Source organism: Atractosteus spatula, chromosome 3, assembly GCF_055471065.1.
Source record: "Atractosteus spatula isolate fAtrSpa1 chromosome 3, fAtrSpa1.hap1, whole genome shotgun sequence".
NCBI lineage: Eukaryota > Metazoa > Chordata > Actinopteri > Semionotiformes > Lepisosteidae > Atractosteus > Atractosteus spatula.
Window position 1 is genome coordinate 28,423,193 of NC_142708.1, and position 26,419 is coordinate 28,449,611.

The 26,419-nt window shown below is 34.5% G+C and overlaps 1 protein-coding gene across 1 annotated transcript in view; it reads right to left on the minus strand.

Moving 5' to 3' along the window:
* rab3c (RAB3C, member RAS oncogene family) overlaps positions 1-26,419 on the minus strand; it is a 46,473-nt gene that overhangs the window by 18,079 nt on the left and 1,975 nt on the right. Inside the window, exon 2 of the mRNA XM_088912394.1 lies at positions 4,693-4,811. Coding sequence (XP_088768520.1) covers positions 4,693-4,811 — 119 coding nt within the window. The remainder of the gene's footprint in view (positions 1-4,692; positions 4,812-26,419) is intronic.

Here is a 26,419-nt window from a genome sequence, read left to right on the forward strand (position 1 = left end):
GTTATTGGATACGTAGCCCATTCTCTCCATATCACTCTAGAATATATCCTAGGGCTATTACCAAGACAGAACACTTCTTTGCTATAGCATTCCCTTGGTATGGTACTGGCAAATTAACAAGGGAAGTCATTACCATGGCAGCCTCATTGGAAACATTAGCTAACAAGACTTCAGACGGACTTAAGGCAGTAAAAGATGAAATGGTAGCCTTAAGAACGGTAGCCATGCAGAATAGGCTGGCTCTGGACTATTTGTTAGCAGCTCAAGGAGGAACATGTGCCGCAATCGGAACAGAATGTTGTACAGTACTTACATTCCGGATAATTCCGAGCACATTACAGACCTAGCACAGCATATCTATGATGAAGGACAAAAGTATCATAAATACAACCCCCATGACTGGAGGATAGCGAGCTGGCTGAAGCCTGTATTCAGGTCAAGGGCGGGCACGCTGATGCAATACGTACTAGTAGGATTGGTACTGCTTCTACTAACTATTGTCATACTAACTTGTATTAAATCCCTCTGCACTAAAGCTACTACTTCAGTCCTGACCACTTGTTTAGGACACCATAAAGAATCATGCAATTCACCCATAAAGAATTCATCAGAAATCACAGGATACATTTAGAAAACAATTGGCTAATTGCAATATTTTCTAAAGGGGGGACTGAGGGAATCACCTAAAAGTTTTAAAAAAATATATGTTTTTTATCTTGTTAACTATGTATCTTTTTACTTATATTTTATTAAATCCATCTCAGGATGTCTGGTCTCAAAAGATAACATAGCCACATGGGGTCTTTATGCATAGCTGCCATAGTTCTCAGGGAAATGACCAAGTGACCTCTCCTGGAACAAATGGTCTATTCAGGAGATGGGCTGCTTGTCATGCAAGCCAGCAGTAAGAAAATATATGTACTGGTCAGCTTTCTAGAATGACCATATATAGCCACAATGCAACCAGAGAGTCTTTTGAGTCTTGTGTACAAGAGCAAGACTCCCATATGCATATGAAATAAAGACAACTTTCAACACACAAACTCTCGGCTGATGCCCTTTGTTTGGCAGAACAATAGGAACAGCTACAAATGAGTGAAGGCCATTTGATCCATCCTGTTTTGTAGAAGAAGCTAACTGACTGTTTCTTGAGACAAGCTATGATATCGGCTTTGATAGCATGGTTGGGTAGCTTTTTCCATACTTCCATAATCCTCTGCATGATAAAAGTGCCTACTATTCTCACAATTCACTGCCACACTTGTAGCACACTTGTTTCCACTTGTGTCCTGATGTTTGTGCTTATTGGTGCTTATTCTGAAGGAGTCAGTTGTGTGACTTTTATCAATGCCTTTGAAGATTTTGCATAATTACAGTAAATCAGGTTCCCTCATTGTCTCATTGTCAAGACTACAAATATTCAGTGCATGACGTTCCCTTAACTCCAGGAAAGTGTCTGTTGGCTCTTGGTTGAACTAAACAAAATAGGTGGACTGAATGAACTCCTTTCATATGTAACCCTTCTTACGTTGTTATGGCCTGGAGTGTTCCCATTTTACAGTAGGAGATTTAGTGGGTAGTTTTATTTTTTATTCAATGATATTACAACGTTGTGTATGCAGCATTTGAAATCATGACCTTGTTTCAGAAGCAAGAATGTACTCCACACTGAAGCCCCATTAGAATATTAACTGTATTACTTCTATCTTGCAAAACACATACTGTATAAGGTAAGATAACATGTTATAGTAGTAAGATAACACTTAATGCCACAAGCGAAGGATTGATTACCGTTTTTGGACAATAAGATTGATCAAGGTGGTTACTCTAGGTATCGGTTCTGCAACCCTCATCCTGGAGACCTGCATTTTCAAATAGGTCATCCAAAGTCACCTGAGCAAAAACCATTTTAATTAAGGGGGAACTGATGATTGAGGGCCAAAGGTTATTTTGTTTTGTGTTCCAAATCATCTTTAAGTTGTATAATTGAACACACCACCTGCTGGTTAAAACTGTTCCAGGCCTTTTAGATATTAATGATTTAAAAGCTGCCTATAAACTCTGCTAGACCAGGGCTCTTCAGGACTACAGTTGGAGACTCCTACTCTAGAGTCATCAACTAATTTTAAAAAAGCCATTTCATGTGAATTAAACAACACTGTGTAGTTGGTTTCACTGATTCAATAAAGACAATGAATGTCCGCTGTTATGTGTATTGATATATTGCTCAGTAAACCATTATGAAATTTTAGTTAAAAAAATTCTGGTATTGTAGGTCTGTCTGTTTACATTATTAGAACTGCCTAGAGAAATACCAGTTGCATTTAAGAAAAGACACTATACAGACCTGACCAAACATACATTTTATTTGTATTGTTTTGTATTTGTTTTTCTTCTGTTCTTACAGATTATACTTGCAAACATTGGATTGTAAACCATGTTACTGAAACTCCATGAATGCATAGTATTCTACCTTCACTGTGACATCTCCTGTTTTAACCTGGATTTGATCTTAAGAAAAGCAATTCTGCAGTTAACTGATCTGTTTTATAATTAGGGGATATCAGAAACGGGCTAGGCTCATAAAATTGAATTCCGCTCATTAGTGGTACGAAATGGCAGTAATGAAATCAAGATACAAATTTGTATCTGCCAAATTTGAATCTGCCAAGTCACCACCAAGACATTGATGGCCTTTCTGTGTCTTCTGAAAGTAATTAAAAACACACTGCAGTTGTTATTGGTTTCTATACTCTTACTTTGCATTTTAATGCCCTCAATATATGTTATTACAGTTTGTGGAAAAAAGGGGGGAAATTATATGCAGACATAACAAATGCATGAGAAATTCTCTTATAATTTTCTATAACAAGTTAACTTGTATCTAAAAATTCTCACTAGAGAATGGTCCTCTCATTAAAGGCATATTAACATTAAATACAGGACAGAATATGTGCTGAAGATACTTAGCTGATTCATAAGATAACTATTCATTTAAGAATTACCTTAAATTGTACAGGAAAAAGGACAACATTAAAAATGCAGCACACTGTATCATTTAAATACTTGTGAGTCCAGTATTTTTCATCTATTTTTTCACAATTTAAGATTAACAGTGATTTGAATTCTGTATAGTATTCCATTCTAGATAAACTCATGAACTTTTCACCTTGCCCATTATAGTAGCATTATCTTTGCCTCATGTATTTATCACATCAACGTACTATACAAAGACTCATGCAGGATATGTAAACGGTTACTGCATATACTGTATTTAGTTATATGAACGCACTTCTGATATTCAGGGTATCTTTCAAGACAAGGGATGACACGACAAGATGATAAATTGTAAACACTTAACAAAATATGTTTTCTCTATTAATACTCACCCTGTTATGTATTATACAAGCATGTACTACACTATATTTTGCTACACAATACAACACAATATCCCTACTATCATATTTTCCATCTTTTGGGGACAACACCAAGAAAAAAAACAATATTTATTTTAAATATTGTTTATCTGTCCTCCTTTTTCTTTTTCTTTTACATGTGTTTCCCATACAGTGCCCTACACTAATTAATGCCACTAATAAAATCAAGATAAAAATTTACATCTACCAAGTCACCACCACTACATTGATGGCCTTTCTTTGTCTTCTGACAGTAATTAAAAATACAGTATTCCAACCCATTCCATGCTTTCAAATTTTGTGATATTACAAAATGATGCATACACATTTTTAAAATATATTTATTCAAATCCCGAATGCTCAGGTCATATACTATAAGTTACAGCAAATGTCAGCAAAATCTAATCAGAAAAAACTGAAATATGTTGACTGCACTTCGTATTAAGCAAATCCAAACATTTTAGCTTTTTATTTTTCTTTGTGGTGTGATAATTTTCTTTTAAATGATCTATTTATCTCCTTTTTTAATTTCATGCTGTAAATGTGTGGGATAGGTTTGGTATATAAGAAATATTAATTGCTACTTCAAAGAATCATGACTGAAAGCTTGTCTGAATACTTTGCAAGGCACAGTATGTACAAATTTTTCTTTTTACCAAGTTAACAGGCCTTTTTTCAAACATCTTTAAATTATTATTTTTGGCACAATACAGATACTCACACAAGAACATTTTGGTGTTATGGTAAGTACAGCAAATGTTCATTTCCACAGTCTCACAACTGTTTTGCTTTTTAATTATTTTATCAATTCCAACACATCATTAATGACAACAATTATTCAGCTAATTTCCCCTATTATGGAGTTCTAGAATGAGAATAGGGAACTGGAGAAACACATAGCTTCTTCTGTCTTGCCAGTAGCCTCTTATAATGACCTAAAAGTGTGTAACTTGAGTATGACTGCCTTAGAGGATACACACTGTTACTGCCTAGTCATGCTTAGTCCTGCAGAGAATAATAATGAGTTGCTGGAGCGATTAGTTAGCAGTTCTACAATGCAGGATTGTTGAATTTATTTTGACTCCCAGAACTAAATGCTACAGATTTGATTTGGACAATATGATCTTGATACTGCTATGTTCACTTACTCTGAAGCCCTTAATTTAATCAGATTTGATTATTGTTCTTGTTTTACTCTTTACATTGGCATTCCTATTCTAAATTCTAAAGTGAAGTCCTTTGGTTTTATTATGACTGTAACAAGAGTTTAACTTACCAGTCTTGTACTGCACTAAATGATTCTTCATTGGTTATGTCGTACATCAAAATAAACCCCATTGCACCACGGTAGTATGCTGTTGTAATTGTTCTGTAACGCTCCTGTCCTGCTGTGTCCTACAAACAAAACATTGATGAGTTAATATGCTGCTTTACTTTTTTTATTTTTAAAAAAAAGATGCACAGCCTCAGCTTTTATTCAACAAAACATACCCATTATAAATACAGAGCACAAGAAACAAAAAATAGCCATATTTTTAAAGATAAAAATATATACAATTTTCCTCTTAGAAAGAATGAAATATGTTGTGAAGGATAAAGGTTGACATTAATCAAAATTCAACCAGTTATCTTGAGTTCTTGTGCTTTCTTATTGTTAATGAAACAAATTTAGAATCAAACATCCCCTGATACTGTAATTATGAGAAACGTATTAAGATAAATGATAATTTTCAGATTTTCTGATTAATTGGCACTACAAAGGCTGTGTTTACTGGCATTTATCTCCAGCCAAGCTAGGCAGAATAAAAGCATAAACCTAGAACTCCATAATAAAAATTGACCTATTCTTCTGCCAGGATGTTACCATAGCAATTTCACATCTCTTTGCTAAGCAGCACAGTGCCCAGACAGTACTTAAAAATCACTGACCTTAAGACATCTCAGCTGCCATTTCATTTGGTAATGGAGATTTAGATTGTTGAACTTGATGTATTTACAATACATAGCTGAGCTAAAAGTATATACAATGTAAAACAAGATCAATTACTTATTCCCATGAAAGAGGAAGAGAAAGGCTATGTTTTGTCCTACTTTACAGTGTGAAAAAATGAGTATGTATTTTGTTGGCTCCATAAGACTCTATTAGATTACAAGTGTACAAATCAAGAGAGGACATACTAATGAAAAGTCAAAAAGATAACTAGATAAATGCAACATTGCAAGACACGCACTTTCATTTCAAAACATGAACAATTTTTCATTAGATAGCCTAGCCATTAAGACTCGCATTAACTAATTGTGAGCTGTCTAGGTTAAATACCCCGTATTTGGTGGTTCAAAAATATTTCAGGAACATTTCCTGCTGATGAAAATCATTTTAATTGATTCATTAGTTAAAAAAGAGGACATTAGTTAATGTTGCATGCCTCAGGTTAATAATAATAAAAGGGCTTCAATAACATCATGTTTAAAGAGTACAAAAATCAATATATTGCATTTATCTGCTGCATTTTAACACCAAAATCAGTCTTTGACATTTAATGTTACCCTTCAAGCATGAGTGGTTAATTGCAAAAATTCAATGTGGAAAAAGACCTGAATGACATTTGATTCCTGTGATGAATAAGCCCATGATCACCACAATGTCATAGTTCTGGATAATACTGTGATAGAGCTATTGCTTGTTGACTGTACTCCATGTACTGTACTTCTGTCTTACTTGCCTTGAAGAGATACAGTAGGTAAAAGCTATAAAACAAGGAGAGCTGTAACAATTGCAGACCTGTTGCAATAATTCCAGGTTTATTGCTCCAGATAATTTTATTAAAAAAATATTAAACTACCAGATTCACAGCAACCAAACATAAAGGTTAAGCCTGTCTTTTTAACTCTTTCCTAGGGTTGGAAATAGGGTTGCTATAGTATGAGACCTTGACTGAAACAATGTATTAGAAAGTGTCCCTGTTGCTGTGAATTCTGTTCTGTGAAGTTTCATAGTTGAATATGTCTTTAAAGAGTGATTTAAGAAAAAATTTAATGAAGGCGGTAAAACAAATGAGAATGGATGAAATAAGTGCTGCATTTATTTGGTGTGGATTTTAATTAAAAGAATAAAAGTATAAACCTAGAGCTCTGTCAACAGAATATACAAAATCTTACATTCGTACATACTTAAAAACAAAGGCAAGTTACAGATTCATTAAGTGATTCCTGAACTGACCAGAACAACATTAATACTAAGAGTGGAGACATTAGGAGTACCATTTATTGTTGAAATTTAACATTTTTTTTAAATGTACATATTGTTGTGAATAATGTGGAGGACAGAAAAGTTAGCACATTTTGCACTTCCCAGCTTGGTCACCTTACTGAGAATGTTTGGAACAATGGATATTGTTTTCCTGTATTTATCTATCTGTCCTTGAACAATCAGGCAAACAGAAGAAAGTGGAATAGGTTGTACCTAATAATTTACTCAGATAATTAACTTCACTAGGAGATCACTAGGACAACCATATTAAAGAACAGATATTCACAAATTTTACAAAATTCCAAATTAAGCATAAAATCCTTGTGAAAGTACCTTACAGTTGCCATGTTGTCGCAAACTCCTGGTCTTGCCACTGGTGAGAGCAAGAGTTCATGTGATTTGCGATGTGATGAAGCCCTTCCTGCTCACTAGTCACTGTAATGACTAATGTAATAAGAAGTACGTGTGAATAAGTACATGTTGTGCAGCAGACATTTCACTGCAGAACTTTTCCAACCTGATTTGCATGCAGAGTTAGCAAGTAAGTTGTACTGTATCTTGTCGGCAAAGTAAAGAGCAGTATTTCTATTAAATTAAAAGAAATGTACAGTACTCACAAGCCTGCTTGTTTACAATATAATAGGGCTGCTTCATCTCACCAGAAGTTTGGTTGCCTCTTTCTAAAAATGTAGAATCTGAGATGAGCATACCTGGAAATTTAATCTATTTCATGATGTAAATTGCACATTATACGTCATTGTGAACATTTACTGTAACTTTCGTTGTGATTTGAAATGTACTCATGAATGCCAATTCAATCTAAAAATAAAAAAGTAGCATTACAGCTCTCCTTTAAATGCTGAAGTACAATAGTTTTAGTGAATACACACATCAAAGCATTCTGGACGTACTGTACTTCAGCTTATTTAGAGCTTTACTGGTTACTCCAGTAAGCTGTTACCCTAATCTAATCTTGACTAAATAATGCCATGTATCAATATTTAAGCATCAGATGGACAACAGATCAAGTGCCTTAAGCGAGCAATATTGTGCAGGTGATTAAAAGATACCCATGTGCCATTCCAACCATGAGTATCAAATCACAATAGGATCAAAAACAATACCAAGGTTTCTTACATTCATCATGGTTTTAATTTCAGCATCATCAACACCAATGAAGCCACTACATTTGCAAGCCTAATTGGGGATGTCTACAAGTGTAATCTCAGTTTTGTCAGGCAAATGTAAAGTGCAGAAAACACCAACATTTAGCACCTGAGCTGGTGATATACGTAAATCTGAGTGGCATCAGCATGGCAGTATAACTCAAGTCCATGACATCAGTCCCAACACAGGCCCCTGAGGAACATTCTAAACAAGCAGGATAAAATCACCAGATTTAAATCACCCAAGGTTTACAAAGTGACACCCTTTTGTAAAACGAAGTAAATCAAACAACAAAACAAAGATAAGTAAAAGTAATCTATTTTCATGGTTCAGAGTAAGATGCCATAATTGACAGTATCAAAAGTTGCACTTTATGTCATTCTGAGATGATAATATTAAGTCATTCAGAGTCACAACATATCAGTGAATCACTATCTTGAAAAGGATTCTGATTTTGTTAAACCCTAACCGTAAAGGTTCATAGAGCTCATTAGATGAAACATAACACTGACAATGAGCTGGTACTGTGCATTTCAGAATGTTTTCAAGAAAAAACGAATTGGAAATAGGATGGTAATTGTTAAGTGGGTGAGTATTTTGTTAAATCTTTTCATCAAAGGTGTTATATTAGAGCAGACTTTAAACCTACATGAGCAAGAACAGATTAAAGGGACTGATTGATAAGGTAGTAATAAATGGACAAAACGCAGAGAAGCTAGATCTAAGTAGGGGTGTGGAAATAGGCTCCATTACACAAGTACTTGGTCTCATTTTAGATACCAATTCACATATGTTGTGTCAACAACAGTAAAATGAGAGATTCTCAAATCTGTGAAAGCAGAAGAGGGCACAGTTGTCATGACTACAGGAGATGAGGTCAGCATCTGGTTATTAATGTTATGTATTGTACTGTGAAAAAAATGCATGAATGTGTTACATTGGTCAGTAGAGGGAGAAAAAGCAGACTTATTAACTGGTTCAAAAATTGTATGAATGGTGATGAGACGTTCCAGTAGGAATACTGCAACAACTCTAAATTTGACTGGGAAAGGAGAAGGACGATGATGTTCAACATTATTCAGTAAAATCCTTTTGCACTGTAATTTGCAGCGAAATAGCCAATACATTTAAACACTTTAGACTGACAGCAAAACCCCCGCAACCACTCTTTAATTTTTTGCTATACAGTAACATCAAAATCTGTTAACTGTGGCCCATATTATGAAATGATCCATGCCAAAAAGAGACTTTATTTTCAGTCACGGGGTTGTGCAATGATAGTGGCTCTCCCCTTATCAGGGAGAACCAGCAGGGAAATGGCTGCATCATGGGAAGCAAACAAATCCTCAAGAACGTTCAAGCAGAAACCAATTAGAAGTAGAAAGTCATGGTTCTCTAATGCTAATAATTAGATTGCATGCAGACCCCCTTTCTTTTATAGTCTACCTAGCTTGTGTTTAGACACAAAGTGAGGAGCTCAAGACCTCTAATTACTGAAAACAGAGCCGTTGATAAAGCTGCCCTGTGCCCTTCAAGGCAGTGGCTGTAAAGATAATAATAACTAACGAACGCTGATAGCATCTGAAAAAGCTTCCTGCGTCTCTTCACTTGTAATCAAAATCTACTTAAATTCGTTTTGAATTTGAAGGCTTGCAGTGACACTAAATTCTGCACCGCCACACAAACCTGCCAGCTTTATGTCAAATTTGGTAGAATAATATTTTTTTTTATTATTGTGTAATGCATCTCAGGAGGAAAGATTTAAAGATGTACTGTATCACTGAGAAGTAAATGGAATGCTTTAGCAATGGATTATTTATGAATACAATTACTGCTTTTCCTTTTTAGGTATTGTTCTATATTTCAATATATATTATTTTTGCTTTCTATAATTTAAATGTTTAATTTTGTTTAAAGAGCAGTGTGTTACAACTGTAGAACATCAATACACTGTAGTAAAACACAGCTGCTTTTTTTCTTAGATATAATTTAATCCATTGGTCGTCAGCTTTCACCTTTGTAAACTAAGTTTTTTATCAGAAATCTTGTGTTTCCCAGAACGTTAAAATAATATTTTGTAAATCAGAATACTGTAAAAACCAAATTGTTGTAACAGAAGAGTTCTTGCCCTGGGATGAGAGTGTAAACAGTATTATTGTATGCATACAAGGGACACCTTAATAGTAGGGATGTTCAGGGAATACAAAGGAAGCAGTTACCTTTATACAGCTCAGTAACGGCAAGATTTCCATGGTTACAAGGAATTTGTCAGGGTGTATGGTTAAGATCATGTTCAGAACAATTAGCTATTAAGAGAAGTTGTAGTTAGCCATCTGGCCAGAGTTCCAGAGGTCACAGTGCCTTCCCTCCCTTACAACCTTGAGATAAGCTAAAGATTCGGAGATAAAAAAATCCATATGATTAACAAGGAGTTTCATCAAAATGCATTGTGATAATTAATGATATCGGAAAAGCATATTATTATATTTTAAGCATATTATTATGGTTTGAAGTTCAAGACTTCAAGAGTAAAAAACGTAATATATACCTCCTTCTATTTAAAAAACAAATGGTGAAACAATACTTTAATGTCCACAAATATTCCAATTTCTATTTCTATCATTTTAATTGAAATAAACTCCCCTAGGATGTATTCCTAAAAAAACAGGTAACAAACATTGTGCAATTTGCCCCACCTTCCTTGTACAGCTGAAAGGTTCTAAATGATTTAAGAAAACCATAAACCCATTTCATACCATTCCCTAGAGTCATCTTCAACAACATGGACGTCCAGATGTCCATGAATCTATGAGTAAAAAGGCATTTCTATACTACATAAATGTTCCCTCACATATTTTTTTCCTGTCTATGGTTCCTTGAATTATTATTGAACTTGAAAATATCCCCCAGATTGACTCGCTCAATACTTTTTAAATTTACATTAGATGTAGTCTCTCAAAAACCAAAGAATTAATCTCTCTCCTTTGTACAGTACTTTCTCTAAGGCAGCAACATCTGTTGGAGCATGGTGATCAAACTTTTTCTTGGGATTTTCTTATTGTTTTCTTATACAACATGATGGAAGGTGAACATACTGTACAGTAAATGTATCTTGCACATCTTGCTTCTTCTTGTTCAATACCTCCATTTGATATTTAAAACCTGTATACTTGCTACTTGCATGTGATATTTTACACTGAACCAGTTTAAATTTTGTTTTTGTTTCTCAAACATCTGTACAGGTCTGAATATTAACTACGGTGTCAGTTAACGAATATGCTGGAACCCATATTATTGTCATTATTTTAGAGTATTTATTTCACCTACAGTATGTAATACAACCCCCCAGGTGAAAGCGTGAATTTTTACTGGATTGTTAAAACCTATAAAAAGTTGCAACAGTGGGAGAATTACAGTATGCTAGCAGGGCACATGGCTTCACCTCAATGTTGGATTTTTAACAACTTTTGTTATTTACTGAAAATACTGATAATTGTTGTTCTGTAGATATAAATCCTGATGAGCATGTGCTTGTACCTATAATAATACAGTGTTTATGGCAAAGTGAATAGTCACATGGTGTGGCTGTTATCTTGTTTTTTAGTCTCCAGAATGAAAGATCCCCACTTGCGGTTTCTGGGTCTCAGGGATCCTCTTATGTACTGTGAAACACTTTGACCTTCACAAGAAATGAAGCTTTCTAGATTTACTTTTAACGATGGTTTAAAATAAAACCACCAACTAAAATGATAGATACAATATAAGCTTTAGAAAGGATGGATACCATCCACACCTCTACATGTCTAACCACAACTGTAACTTCCCCAGTACTTGGCTTCTGATGTTAACCTTTCTTATCTCCTAAAATACATTAAAACCTGACTTTTCTGTGAAGAGACAATTAGACTGCAGATGGGCCCTTTATGACCACTACTTTTTTCTGACTCACAGCCGAAATCCATCGGTCATTGCCCAATTCAAAATTCTGTGTGCACATTTACTTTGGTCACCCATGAAATCAGGTAAATGTCTGATTACAACCTGTCAGAGCCTAGTGGTCTTCTTTGCATTCACCTTCATCTTTTATTCTCGATAGCCATACAAATTCCAAGACATTTCAGAGATATTTGTATTATCCCTATATTGTGTGTACTGTGTTTAAAGTAGTTCCTTTAAGTTAAGAAAACAGGCGATACCCCTGTCAGGTCAAATTGGTAGTGACAGGTCTTTATTTAGGATATGACAGTTGTGAGACAACTGGACATTATTTCTGTGCTGACCTTTAAATATACAGTTGTTTCAGATATACCTTTGTTCTAGAGCAGTGTTTCGTTCCTTTATAAGGAAACACAGGAGGCTGTTCATGTCATGTCTAATTATATAAGCACCTAGAAATGGTATATTTTTTGCTTATAGTTTTGCCTGTCGCCTCTGATCACAGTATATAAAATAGTTTTAAATTAATCTACAACATTCTCTGCAAGCCAAGTAAAATGCTTAAGCTAATGTATCAGAAAAAAATAGCTAATTATTTGACTTTTATGGATGCATTTTTGCCTCTTTACTATCACAAAGCATTTTCAAATCAGCTTATTCTGAAGCTTTGCAGTGAAACCTATTTAGTGCCAAGCTTGGCTTTGAGATGTTGCAATATGTTTGTGTGGGACCAAATCTAATAAAGTTAATTTCCCTTTAACTGGGCTCCCTTACAGGAAAGAGATCAATAAATTATACATAAATTATATAATTCTTGTCAGTTAAATAAAAAGAGAACTGCTCCATTACTTTATCTCTCTTGTAGACCTACAGTATGTAGGGGTTATAGTGTATTTCTATACTTGGAAGCAGTCTAGGGTTTTTCTGTGTAATCAGGACATACCTGTAGGCCTCTGAAATGCCTTGTTTGTAAAAGTGTAATTAGTATGTTGTATGTTTATGTTGTGTGCTGTTTAGTGGGTGAATATATTATCCGTTTAACCCATTGTGCCTTAATTATTATTCTTTTAACCAAAGCTGTGCCAGAGAACAAAGGACTCAGGTGCTTCTAATTATACCAACCACACAGCTATATTCTTGGCAAAATCTAGTTGGCAGTTATGATTATTTATTTTAATTACTGATTCATTTGCTTGGCCTATTTCTGATATTCACCATTCTTGTTACCCCTTTTTGTAACAGTATCAAGTAAATTCTCGTGTAAACTAAGTACTGTATACTCTTGGGTAATATCCTCTCCAAACAAACATGGCATGATAGGCTCTTAATTAACCACAACAAACGTAAAGAATAAAAATAAGCAAACAATCAAAGGAAGCCACTGTTGTACCTTTGCTTCTTCTTTCATGTTAAACAATCTACTCAATTTTATTTGTTATTCTCACAGAAAGAATGATTATTTGTAGGCTTATGTGCACTTTCAACTTCAAAAGGAACATTCTAATTGAAGCTTATTTCACTAATTAATAAAACATTTTCTCTGGAAAATAATTACTGGACTAATAATTACTTAGTCCCAGTAATTACTGTCTATGTGCTACTATCTTTTAGATATACATGTCTATAATTATTATGTTTGGTTATTCATGAGCTTCCTTGAGAATAATTTAAAAATAAGCTATTTATAACCCTGTCAGTCAATGGATTTCCAGAAACATTTTATATTAATTCACAATGCTGTGTATAACAAATTAAGCATGTTTATTTTAATAAAAAACTTGATTTTTTTAGTAGTCACAGCTGAATTGAAAAACCCATCCATGTAGTTACTAGGACAAACGATGCAACCAAATCAAAGATTGCAAATCTTTTGTGACAGTCTCATGCAAATGGATAGTTGTGGCAGATTCAATTATGTAGAATGACCAGATGTATTATGAAAGCATGGCCCTTGCAGCATATAGTTACTGTAATACCTATTAGAACTTATTATCCATAAGAAGGAAGGTTCATTTAAAACCTCAAAACAGAACAGCCTGTTTTCAACTGCTGTAGTTTTAAAACTCTAAAAAGTTTTTTTTCAAATGTGACGGTTATTACATTAAATATCTGAGATGAATTTCTACATGTAATAATTTAATATTTAATATTGCAATTAATGGAGTTAATATAATCATTTTAAGAGGAAGGTTAGAGTCCTGCCTCTCCCACTTCCACTCTCATATGTACTGTATATGAATATCATACCCAGGACTAGATCACGTTAGTTTTACCCTACTGATGATGTGTTGTTGCAATACTAATTTCTACACAGTACGAGAGGAACCACAGGTTTAGACATTGAATAAGGAGCCAATGGTGTGAAGGTCCCATCTGTGGGTTTATGACTGAACCCCCCCTCCTGCACCCCTCCCACCACTCATTTGCAGCAAACCGCCTAGCTCACTCTCTATATAGTGAGGGAGGGCTTGACTAGGTTGCCATTCCCACACCTGGATGAGTCACACCAAATCCACTCTACACATTGTTTCCCTCTATCATATTCATTCAGATCCAATTGCCAGCAGCTAGATCACCCTCCAACTCACAACTGACAACCCACTGAAGCTAAGCAGGTGTGAACCTGGTCTGTACCTGGATGGGAGACCTCCTGGGAAAAAACTAAGGTTGCTACTAGAAGAGGTGTTAGTGGGGCCAGCAGGGGGCGCTCACCCTACGGTCTATGTGGGTCCTAATGCCCCAGTATAGTGACCGGGACACTATACTGTAAAAAGGCACCGTCCTTCGGATGAGACATAAAATCAGGATCCTAACTCTCTATGGTCATTAAAACTCCCAGGGCATTTCTCGAAAAGACTAGGGGTGTAACCCCTGCATCCTGGCCAAATTTTATCTATGCAGTGGCTTCATCACTCTGTTCTCCTCCCCACTGATAGCTGATGTGTGGTGAGCGTTCTAGGTGGGGCTGCACATTGGTGGTGGTGGAGGGGAGTCCCCATTACCTGTAAAGAGCTTTGAATGGAATGTCCAGAAAAGTGCTATATACTGTAAGTGTAAGCAATTATTATTATTATTATTGACCTACTGAATATTATTAATACTGAAATATTTTAATAATCTCAAAGTGCCCTCAGTCATGTCTGTCTTTTGCCATTTATTATTAAATATGGTTTTGAGAAGCAGCACTCATGTATACAGTACTATGCAAATATGGACACTCCTCACACATGCCTGGAAATAAGATGGAGAATAATAACCACCGAAGGAGATCGATTTTCCTAAACATATCAAGTACAGATGACATTAGATTAAAACAAAATACATTAAGGTTAAAAAAAAGCCAGAAACCGCTTTCTGCAATTTGAAAAGTATATATTTCCACACAATATTTGGGGTTCAAAGCCTATGCTTAAAATAGATAGCTCCACTGACCTTGACCCACAATTTAATTACAGCAAACTTTATTTCCTCTCTGTGCTGTATATTTTATTTTACATCTAATTTAGCTTAAGTTACATCTATGTTGGAGTCACATGAAAGTTAATAAAAAATGATGTTGCTATCAGTTCTTTAATGCTGAGCTTGTACTCAGGTAATTAACTAAATGAAGGCCACGATTGCTAATCCACTTGCCTCTGCAGATGGGCATCTCAGTTGTCCGCCTGGCCAGAAGAGTCATGCATCTGGCCTTGCTCCAGAAACTCATCTCACAATTTGTAGCACAAGTGTATTGATTTCTGCCTTTGTAGTGTAGCCTAATAAATTAAACCCAGATAGTGAATAAGTCATTAAGCAGTCATGGGCTAGTGCACCCCAAGTAAAACACAACTACACTGCAAAATGTGTCTTGCACTTACAGAAAGAAATGTAATTATAAAAAAGGAGATTAAAATGAACAGACAACAGAACCAGTTCAATAAGCAACAACAGTGAGTTATTGTGGGCCAGTTTTAAAGAAAAAGATGGTTCTGTTGTGATGTTGTCCCATAAAAAGAGAAGCTAACTTAATATATTGGGGCAAATTATAATGGAACTGGGTCCATTTCTGTGATAGATGGATTTGACCATTTATAATATAAATATATGTATACTGTAGATTATATCATTTTAACATACAAATATTACATAAATTGCATGTAATAATAAATTTGTATTCCTTAATTAGACTGCTTTAATTAATAATATATAGAACAAATACTGCTTTTAAAAATGAAAAATACAACTATGTGAAAAGCCTCTATGTTTTCAAATAAAATAGATGGGAAGAGACAAAACAGGTTTACCACCCAAAAGCTTTTTTTAAGGGTGCATTTGTTTCAATAATAACACTAAAATAATAATAAAATGTTATACAATAAGATAACGTTACATACTGTAATGCAGTGAGCCACCTCCAGAGCATCAAAACTGAACAACGTCAAAGTTATAAGTAAAATGAAAAAAAAAATCTATAGCTGATGCACTGACGTATTGTTGAACAGACACAACATACGTAAAATATACTGAATAATATTTGCCAGACACAGTGCTTATAAACAGGAAGTCTACTGTGAAAGTCACAAGCTAGTAACATACATGGCCACAGCTAAATGTAATAAAAGATAAACATGTTGCATGTCTTGCACCTCGTCGCAGATGCCGAACAATGTGCCATCTCACTGGTCTCTGAGCTCTAGATGCCACATGTCATCCCAGTTCATCCCAGAGATATTGAATGGAGCTCACATGTGGAGAGTACTGCATCCAAGACATGCTGTAACTCTATGTCCTCATTTCCAAAGAAAGCTGTTGTGACACATTGTCTTGCTGCAATTTACAGTCACATAAGAATAAGCAGGCAAATGGGCAGTGTCAAAGTCCAGCTCTCCAAACAGTTAAAGATGCCACATAATGGAATTGAAGCACAGGCTCTGCGCAGTCTTCATGAGATTGCGTGTGCCCTACTAAACGTTAGGTCAGTAGAGAATAAAACAACCACGTCTTTTTCCCATCGATAATTCAGAGGCTTTCATTCATTCAAATGAATTCAAAACCTTACAGAGACAGATATTTATTCTGAAAGCATGTAAATGACTATAGTTGCACACAGAGGTCTTTCAAATACTGTAACTGAGTTACAGTATTACAGTATTACAGTTTGTTCATCAACAAAACATGCAAATACAGTATGTGAACATTATCATTATCTACACTTTTTAACAGGAGTACTTTTTCACCCACTTTTTCACTAGCAGCACAAGTAAAGGTAATTTTTTTTTACCGTTTGGTGTAGGCCTAAGTTCTGAAAAGGAGCACTTTGACAGTAAGAAGCCAATATTACAATTTGGTAAGTAGAGACCAACAAAAAATGGATTTCATTTCTACTATAACACATTTTAATTAGGTTAATTTTAAAATCTATGATGGTATGTGAAATTTAGAAAGATTAAATACCTATGATGAAATTGAAATTAATGACATTTCTCAAAATCCTTTCCTCCCGATGAACAATTGCTAAAGATTTGGGTCGAATATTTTTAATCAGAAGTTAATATACAGTATTACATACCTTGATCCTTAAAATTCACATTCAAACTCTAATATTAAAAGACTAAATTCTGAACCCATTTAAATGGTGCTCTAAAAAAAATAAACTTTTTTTAAATTTAATTCGGAAAGCTTCCAATACTTAAAAGACAGCATGGGCTAATATGGTAATTGTTAGAACGAGAATACTGACGTGTTTAATCATATTTCCCTGGAAAGGCTAAAAAAACTAAACAGCCTCATGCATTTACAAGACAGATTGCACCATAAATTATGACACACCTTTCATTACATGCTTTCATTTGATATTCCTGAAGGAGCTAGGATTTTCAAAGGGTTATAAAAGAATGTAAAACCTAGACTAAATAGATTAAAAAGGCCAGTATTTTCAGAAGCTGTCATTTTTTTCCTCTGGTGTGGGTCACATTGGAGTTTAAGTACTGTACATGTCATTTGCATTCACCTTCAATTCTCTTAATTATATACACTAAAAATAAGAATGCAATGAATGAGCAGTTCTGACTCAATTACATGTACCATTTTTGTAAATATGTGCACTGTTTTTTAAAGTATATAAGTTTATGCACATACAGTAAGGTGTCCTTGTATTTTTTCAGAATGTCTTCAGGACACTTTCTACATTATTGCTAGTCAGCTACTATGTGGAGTACAGTAACCTCAGTGAGCTGTTATAGGTAAGTCTAGTCCTGTGCACATCTCCAGGCTCACTTTAGGAGACAATTAATCATCCTCAATGGCTTGATGCCAGATAGCTCTTGGCCAGCCTCTTGGGTGTCTGTAGGTCCTTGCCGAATCATATACCCCTTTGGTCCTTTGCTGTATCTGATCTGATACCATGACCTGATCAACAAAATCACTTGTTCTGATTCTCACACTGGACCGCTGCCAGGGAGTTACTTATTTCCTGACGTACACGTACTGTACAGAATGCGTCTCAGACAACACTGATCAAAAATATAAAGCCTGTCATTCAGTGCCTTGTCATTGTCCATGTCTAGAACACATACAGCAAGCCTGGTAAACCTGGTAACTCTGGTAGATAAATCCTTGTACAGGTTTGTCTTAATTGCATTAGTGCTGTCAGAATACTGTCATTTGTTTGCAAGCAATGGAAATTTCTCACTGTTTACTGACTATTTCATAGATAGACAAAACTAGACAAATAATTCTACAACTCCAACATCATTAAATAGGACATTGGTCAAGGGAGTTACTTGTTCAGATGAGAACTGGATTTTGGCTTTCAGTTGATAACCAGATCAAATGGAGTATCTTACCTAATCTTACCTCCAGCATACAGTATACAGTAGTGCATGCAAGTATTCAGACCCCTACTATGGTGTTTTGTGATGCATACACATTCAAAATGATGCATACACATTAAAAAAAATAATTTATTCAAAACATGAATGCGTAAACTGAAGACTTCTGAGAGTAAGATAAAAAAATTGAAATACAATGACTTCATAAGAATTCAACTTGTGGTATTTGGTGGAAACACCTTGACAACTTCAACAGCAAGTCTTTTTGGGTAAGTCTATGCCAGCTTTGTACACTGGCTTGGTGCAATTTGATGCAAAAGTTGCTTGGGGAACACTTAAGGGGTAGGGTTAGTTTTAGGATTAGGAGTTTTCAATTTTTTCACTGATTTTATATAGGATTCAGGTCAGGGCTGAACCACTCAAGTACTTTCACTTTCTAATTTTTAAGCCATTCCAGGCTCTGGTGTTGTGCTTTGGCTGAATGATACATTTTTGTCCCAGTTTTGGATTGAGGAAGAATTTTAGCATTTACCTTTTAAGTGTACAAGATAGTAACTATTTGTTCTTGCTAATATGCTTTTTCTGCCTAGTGATAGTAATAAAGAATACATTTTAGGCATATCATTTGATCTTTTTGATGCTAATGGTATAACCACAGAATGTTTAAACTTCACGTATTGTATTTGTATTCAATTCCTTTATAAAGCTAATAAAAGAATAAAAGGAGAATTTTCATTTCTTAACAATGAAGTGGTCAGATACAAAGAAATATTTGTATGAGAAAAACACTATGTTACCATGAACTTGCTGTATAAAATCCATTACCTTTGACATAATCATTCGGAGACTGCTCTCATATCTGTATGATTGTATCCTCTCCATGCGCATGAATGAAGGACTCTGCTGAACCACACCTAACCTGAGTGAAGAATTTTCTTCGACAGGATATTACGAGGGTTTTACACAAGGATTTACTGTACATGTGCTTTGCTCTATTATCCTGTATGTCTTGACAAGCTTCCCAATCGCTGAGCAAAAGAACTACAACATAATGCTGCCTCCAACCTGCTCAGTAGTACTTAAGTTGTTGACTGAGTGATGCTCCATGTTGGGTTTGTGTCAGACGTACAGTAATGCTTTCGATATAGACCAGAGAGTTTCAATTTCTGTCCACAAAACCCTTTGCCACATATTTGCAGGATCATTTAGTGCTTTGCTCCAAAATCCATGTGGAATGATGTCTTTTCAGTTCCGAACCAGCTTCGCTTATGGACTGACAAGGATATTTTTGACCAATTGACATTTTCTTCCATATCAGCCATTGAACTCTGCAACTCTTTCAAAGTCACTGTTGGCCTCACAGTAGTACCTATAACCAGATTTGTCTATGACTGCTTTCTCAGTTTGGATGGTGATCCTAACCTAGGCTGTGTTTCCATGCCTTGCACTATTTGATCTATTAGTACTAATGACCTATTTCACCATGCTCCTATTTGCACTAATGATCTATTTCACCATGCTCAAAGAAATATTAAAGGTCATTTATTCACCTTTATATAGCTGTATCCTGGATCTGCGTTATAAGCTGCTTGGTCTCCATAGTTACATTTTTTGCTTGAAATTCACTACCTGACTGAGGAGCCATATAGAGGGAGGTGTATTTAATTCTGAAATCATGTGAACTACTGGTAGCCACTCATCTAACTTGTGCAATCATGACTGTTCCATTTTTCTTTCAGATTAATTATCAATTTCTTTCTTTTTTTTCCTTTTAATGTGTGGAGTAGGTTGTGTAATCAACATTAGCTGCTGTGTCATTACTGAGGGCTTTAAAGCACCAAAATGTGAAAACTGTGCAATACTTTTCATGGTATGGCGCTGTAATTCTTAACATGTGATGTAATTCTACATACAGTACATCTAAGCAAGCAAGGCCTCATTATCCATACAGTCAAGATTCAGGACTTTCCCAAGGCTGCACTGAGAAATCCTTGATGGACAGTAAATTGCAATTGCAATTGCAAATTCATAGGAAACAATATATATTTACACCAGTGTTACAGAGTCTGACAGTATTTACAGTATGTCCACCGCTCTAATCAGGTTCATACTCTTCTGTAGTATATTCAAGCTTGGTTGCAGTTATCTATGACATACTGTAAATACATTTTAAAATAATTTATTTTTTCTACAACAAAAAAGAATGAGGCAAAAAGCTACAGTACAAATCCATATTTTATGCAGGATTACCTCTTTTTAATGATTCTCATCTATTCCACAGTACATCATTTTCCTATGCTTGACAACATACTATAGGAAAAATAATAAACCTTTAATTAAAGACTTCAAATCTGTGTGTTTTCAAAGTGTGGCATTTCAAAGCCAATTTACTGTACTTTGAGAACGATTTATCCACCCTGTGTGGCAGCAGCTATCAGAAGCTGAACTGAATCCAGGATTCAATTCATACCTTGTCTGTGCCTGCATAGCACACACATGAACCCTAACCCTTGCTACTGTATCTGCTACTCACGTTCACAGTGCAACAATATTTATGTATCTGTTATTTTTCATTGATAATAGCCCATACACCATGCAACCTACCTACTGTTTTAGAAGGGTAAAATTACTATTTGCCTCAGTCTTCCCCGTTTGTTCATGTACTGAACATTTCTTTGTCGTTCCATAACAGGTATAATATTCATTTATTTAGCAGGCTGTTTATAATAACAGGTTTATTGTATTATGCCACATTCCAGCCTGTGTACTCCATAGGGCATTTACACATGGGTGTTTCTTCTCCCGACTACTGGATCACAGCCTATGGACTCCAGCAGAATGTAAATAATTAGCCTTCATATTGTTCTCGACAGAACCAGGTCATTCATAACATTAGGCTTTTATGAAATTTCTGAACTAGCTATGTAATGCTAAAAATATTGTAAATTTTTTTCAGGAAAATATTATCAACTATCTGTTCTCATTTCTTACTCTGCTGTACTGACAATTCAGTAATCATTTAGCTTCAGAGAAAATGGCACAAGTCACCAAATTTATAACTGACTCCTCAAAATTTGCACATCAGCTGCTGTATGCTTATAAACACATTGCTGTACAAGTACAGACTACCAGTACACATAAGATATACAGTATAGTACTGTATATTGTAGGTACCATTACTTTGTCAGGGAAGAACATTTTAGGTCTCCCTTTCGTCACAACACCCCCCGTTTTCAAAAAGGCCAAAGAAAAATGTACTGTAAAATTGCAGTGCATGTGAATGATGAAATAAGAAGGAAGCAGTCTCTTCTTTCACAATGAAGGCCAAGGAGCTGATCTAAAAGCAAAGAGAAGTCTTCAAGAATAATGTTCTTGCTAGCAATCTGTACTCACAATCTAGATTAGCCCCATCTTGATTTACATTTGCTATTTACATGTCCTGACATGCATTTTGAACCCACAGGAAAAAAAAACTGACTAAGGCAATGAGTCAAAACTTCAAGCACTAGAGCAAAAAGAGCACGCAGACAACCAGTCAACACAATGCAGTCTATGGAGACATGTTCTGTTCTTTTCTGAGGTACCATGGCAGCAACTGCTGACAGCACTTATTTATTCACAGTTCTTTGTCTGAAAAACAGGTCCAATTTATTTGGTTAGTAACTTCATAATGCACACATTTTCAGAATCCACTTCTTTGTGTATTGCTTTAATCATTTATTGTTGGAGAAGCAAATAAAAAAATGCAAGACAAGCAGTAAGAAACTGCTATTTGTTTTGTATAGCACCAATACATTGCTGAAGATATTTTTTTTTGTTTTTTTCAACATATCTGCAAAACCATGCATTTAATAATAACATTTACTGGCATTACCACATTCTACCAGCGTAACCCGTTTCTGAGACAATTAAATTATATTTAGGCTGCAACACATAAAGCTATTGATAGCACTTTACAAGAGGAAAACAACATTTGTGTATTTTTCCCTTTATATATTACATGTAAACTATCTAATTAAAGAATTAGATTGCATTTTGGAATTGTTCTGTTCTATATACTGTAATACTGTATATGTGATGTATTTAGCTATGGCAGATAAAACTAACATGCACTTTTCCAGTGATGACAAATTCTAAAATATCACTTTTTGTAAATCACATTAAATCATTAATGGCAGCTGTGAAGTAAATACAATTGTGGTCAACATTTTTGAAGGAGAAAAAAACAATGCTGTTTTCACATAGAAGTGCAAGATTTTACACTGTATATACAGTACGTACAAATCATAAACATTTTCCCTTACATGAAAACTGTCATCCCTTAAATTATAATCTAATTCAGAAAGTGCATTGCCTTTTTAATCAAATGCAAATGAAGGGTGACTCATAATATTAGTCAATATAATCATCTTTCACTTCAAGACTGATTTGTCAATAGTTTTAAAACAGTAACACGGAAAACTGCAGTTCTATTAACCTATTCTTAAATTCTACTTCACAGAAGACGTGCAAGTTTATATTAAAGAATTACAGGTGTTCGGAATAATACTTTTCATGAATTATTAATGAAAGTTATATTTTAGGTATTCTTTACGTACTGAAATATTTAGAAATGCAGCATTTTCTTTGCCTCTTTTTCTGCTTTCTACTTTGCATTTCAACGCATCATGCACTTCAGTTTCATGATAACATGTAATTACAAAATAACTTTAAAAATGCTGCTTGAATAAAGTAAGGTTCTCTTGCAAGGCCATGTTTCAAAATCATTAATGCTAGATTTTCCTCACTTGGTTGGTATTGAGATTACATCTCCAGGGGTTGCTTTTGTCACTTCATTTTTTATTTTGTATATGTGATGGAAAATAATAGCTTAAACTTCTATTCATTACTGAAGCAAACTCTATAATTTCAATAGCTTTGAAACTGCAAGAATAGACAGAAGCTATTAACATTTAATGAATAAGCTTGTGCTCTCAGGTTCTTAACATATTTTCCAAACCATTGCAACAATATCTATGTCATCTAAGGACCAAACAGATATCATATCACTGCTCTACCTAACAGATAAACATTGAGGTCTTATGCATTAAGCAGTCTTATGCATTAAGGACTAAATAATGGAATGGATTGTTACTTATGTCTTTTAATTAGCTTTACATTTGCCTTTTTACTGCTTCCACACATTGTCTAGAAGATATAAATGATGTGTCAACATAAATGCCAACTAAGTATTTCTCATAAGTATTCCATTCACCTCAGCATTTACGCAATATTAATTGGATAGTTTAACACTATACTTGCCAATATTGCTACATATGTTGTCTGCATGTTGGCTGACCAGTTTTAAAGTATACCTGGATCTTTTTGAAATTTTCTTTGGAGCTTCAGTCTCACAATCATCCTATTTTGGTATCATCTGTAAACTTCACAAGTTTACTGTGTCAGAAGAAGTAATTAATATAAATTAGGAAAAGCAGAAGTCTTAATACAAATCCCTGTGATACCAATTGCTAATTACACCACCTCAAATTAGGCAAATGATTTACTCATTCTGTACTATTTTCTGTTTTCTATTTTCTGTTTTCTGTTTTCTGTTTTCTAAGCACCTCCTTGAATGCCTACAAGAGAATCTTGAGAAACTTTATCAATTTTCTTTTAAATGTTATACATTTAAATATACCAAACTATATCTTCAGTAACACAATTAGCACAATTGCATTTTCAAAGACCTCTTAATTAAGCATGACTTATCTGTTGTACTGTAAATCCATACTATCCCTGGAGTTCCTTTTTGATATAATTTATGATTTTGTCACCATTTGTTTTAAATGTTTTTAAATAAAATCCTGAAGAATCAATACAAAAATTGATCCCAAATTTCTGGCATATCAATATACATTGTGGTAATTATAAGAATGACAGATAATGTCTGCTAGTATGTACTGTATACCTTGCAGGTTTGTAAATGATTTTGACATTAATTATTACACAAAATATTGAAATAATGAAATACGGCCTAATTGAATTACCTAAACCCCCAAAAATATCTTCATTAAACAAACCAAAAGTCAATGACATTGCATTTTATATATGCAGTTCATTATGCTACCCATTCAGGGGCAAATGGCATTTCAGCTTTTATCTGCAAGTGATTAATTGTTCTTTGTGGAAATGCTGAGTTCAGTTTATCTAAATTACATTAAAACCCTTTAAAGATGCAACTTCAAAATGTTTAAAATGCTTTATTTCAAAACAGCAGTAATTTATCATAAACTCATGAGGACTTTAATTATCCTACAAATCATATCTGAATGTTTCCAACACCATATACAGAACATAAAAGTTAATTATATGATTTAAATAGTAAATGCTGTATAAATATTTCCTCACATATCACGGCAGGGAGAAATATATAATTTAAACTATTCTTACATTAGTGAACTAAACATTGCTGTAAGACTTAAATAATAATTCACTTTATGGCATCACTTTGTAGGGTACTTGCAACTCTTTTTTTAGAGTCTCATAGAAAGAGTAGAATGAGTCAGTAAAAATTAACATCCTCTGACGAGTTACTCAGAAATGGAAGATCTTAGCTGACGTTCAGGAGGGATGATGATAACCAAGTGTTTTCCCTAGATGTTGAAAATCATATTCATTCCTGGTTTCATTTCTCAAACTACAGTATATTATAATACACAAACTATCTCTTTTCATATTTCACCTCACACATCCCAGCTCATCCGCCTTTGTATAGGTAGCTTCCCCTTGGTTAAACCCTCACTCTGATTGGGGGTCTGAGACTCCTTGTCCAACATCCAGGGGCTGGTCTTCAGGCAAGTGTATTAAACCAAATTCCACTACACCTAAATACTGAATAGACATCCTCAAACACCTATAATTATTGGATGCCATCTTTTCTTCTGAGTTTGAGTTTGGTGATGCCCAAGGTCATCTGAGACATCATTAACTTTGAAGATACAATTTTCAAGATTCAATAATGCTTTGTAAGACATAAAAATATATGAATGTACTGTACAACACAATCCTATATTCTCTTTTTAATTGTTTTCCTTTAGATACTTATTAAGGCATAGTACACATTACACCACAAATAGCAGGTACACAAATTCTATACATAATGCTATGTATGTATTTCCTTTTCTTCTTTTCCCATGTGTGTGTATTGGGGGAGGGGTTCACTCACTAGTGAAATCATAGGCTGATGCAACTCAGTGTGACCATTGCTTGTTAATGCCTGGGGCAATATCAGCCACAGTAACTATCCTGCAGTCATTAAGAAATAATGTTACTGTATCTAATGATAATAATAATGTTATCATTCAATTTTAAGGTTATCTGGGATAATCTTAAAATTTAATAAAAAGCCAGCCAATGGGAATTATATATTCGGTATAAAGCATATGATGGAGAAAAGGGTTAATTTTATGGTGACAATCTTACATATTGTACATAAAAGATCAAGTACTTTAATGAAAGTTTAACATGGATTTCCCTGGACTTAAGTGAAAACAATGCTTCAGACATTTTGCAGCACACATCTCTTTTCACTGAAGTAAAATGTTTCTAACGTTTAGACCAGTTTATTAATTTTGTATCTCTGGACATAAAATATTGTGCACAAATGTGTCTGAAAACATTACACACCACAGAATAAAATATAAACGTGTTGTGCCTGTGTACACATTTAGTATTTTGTAAGTTCTTAAATTATTCTTTATATTCCTAATTAACTACAGTACCACTGAAAGGAACAATAATTGCTCTAGTAAAGGTAGGCCTACAATTAAACGCATTTATTTCTTTTTGTGCCTTTTTCC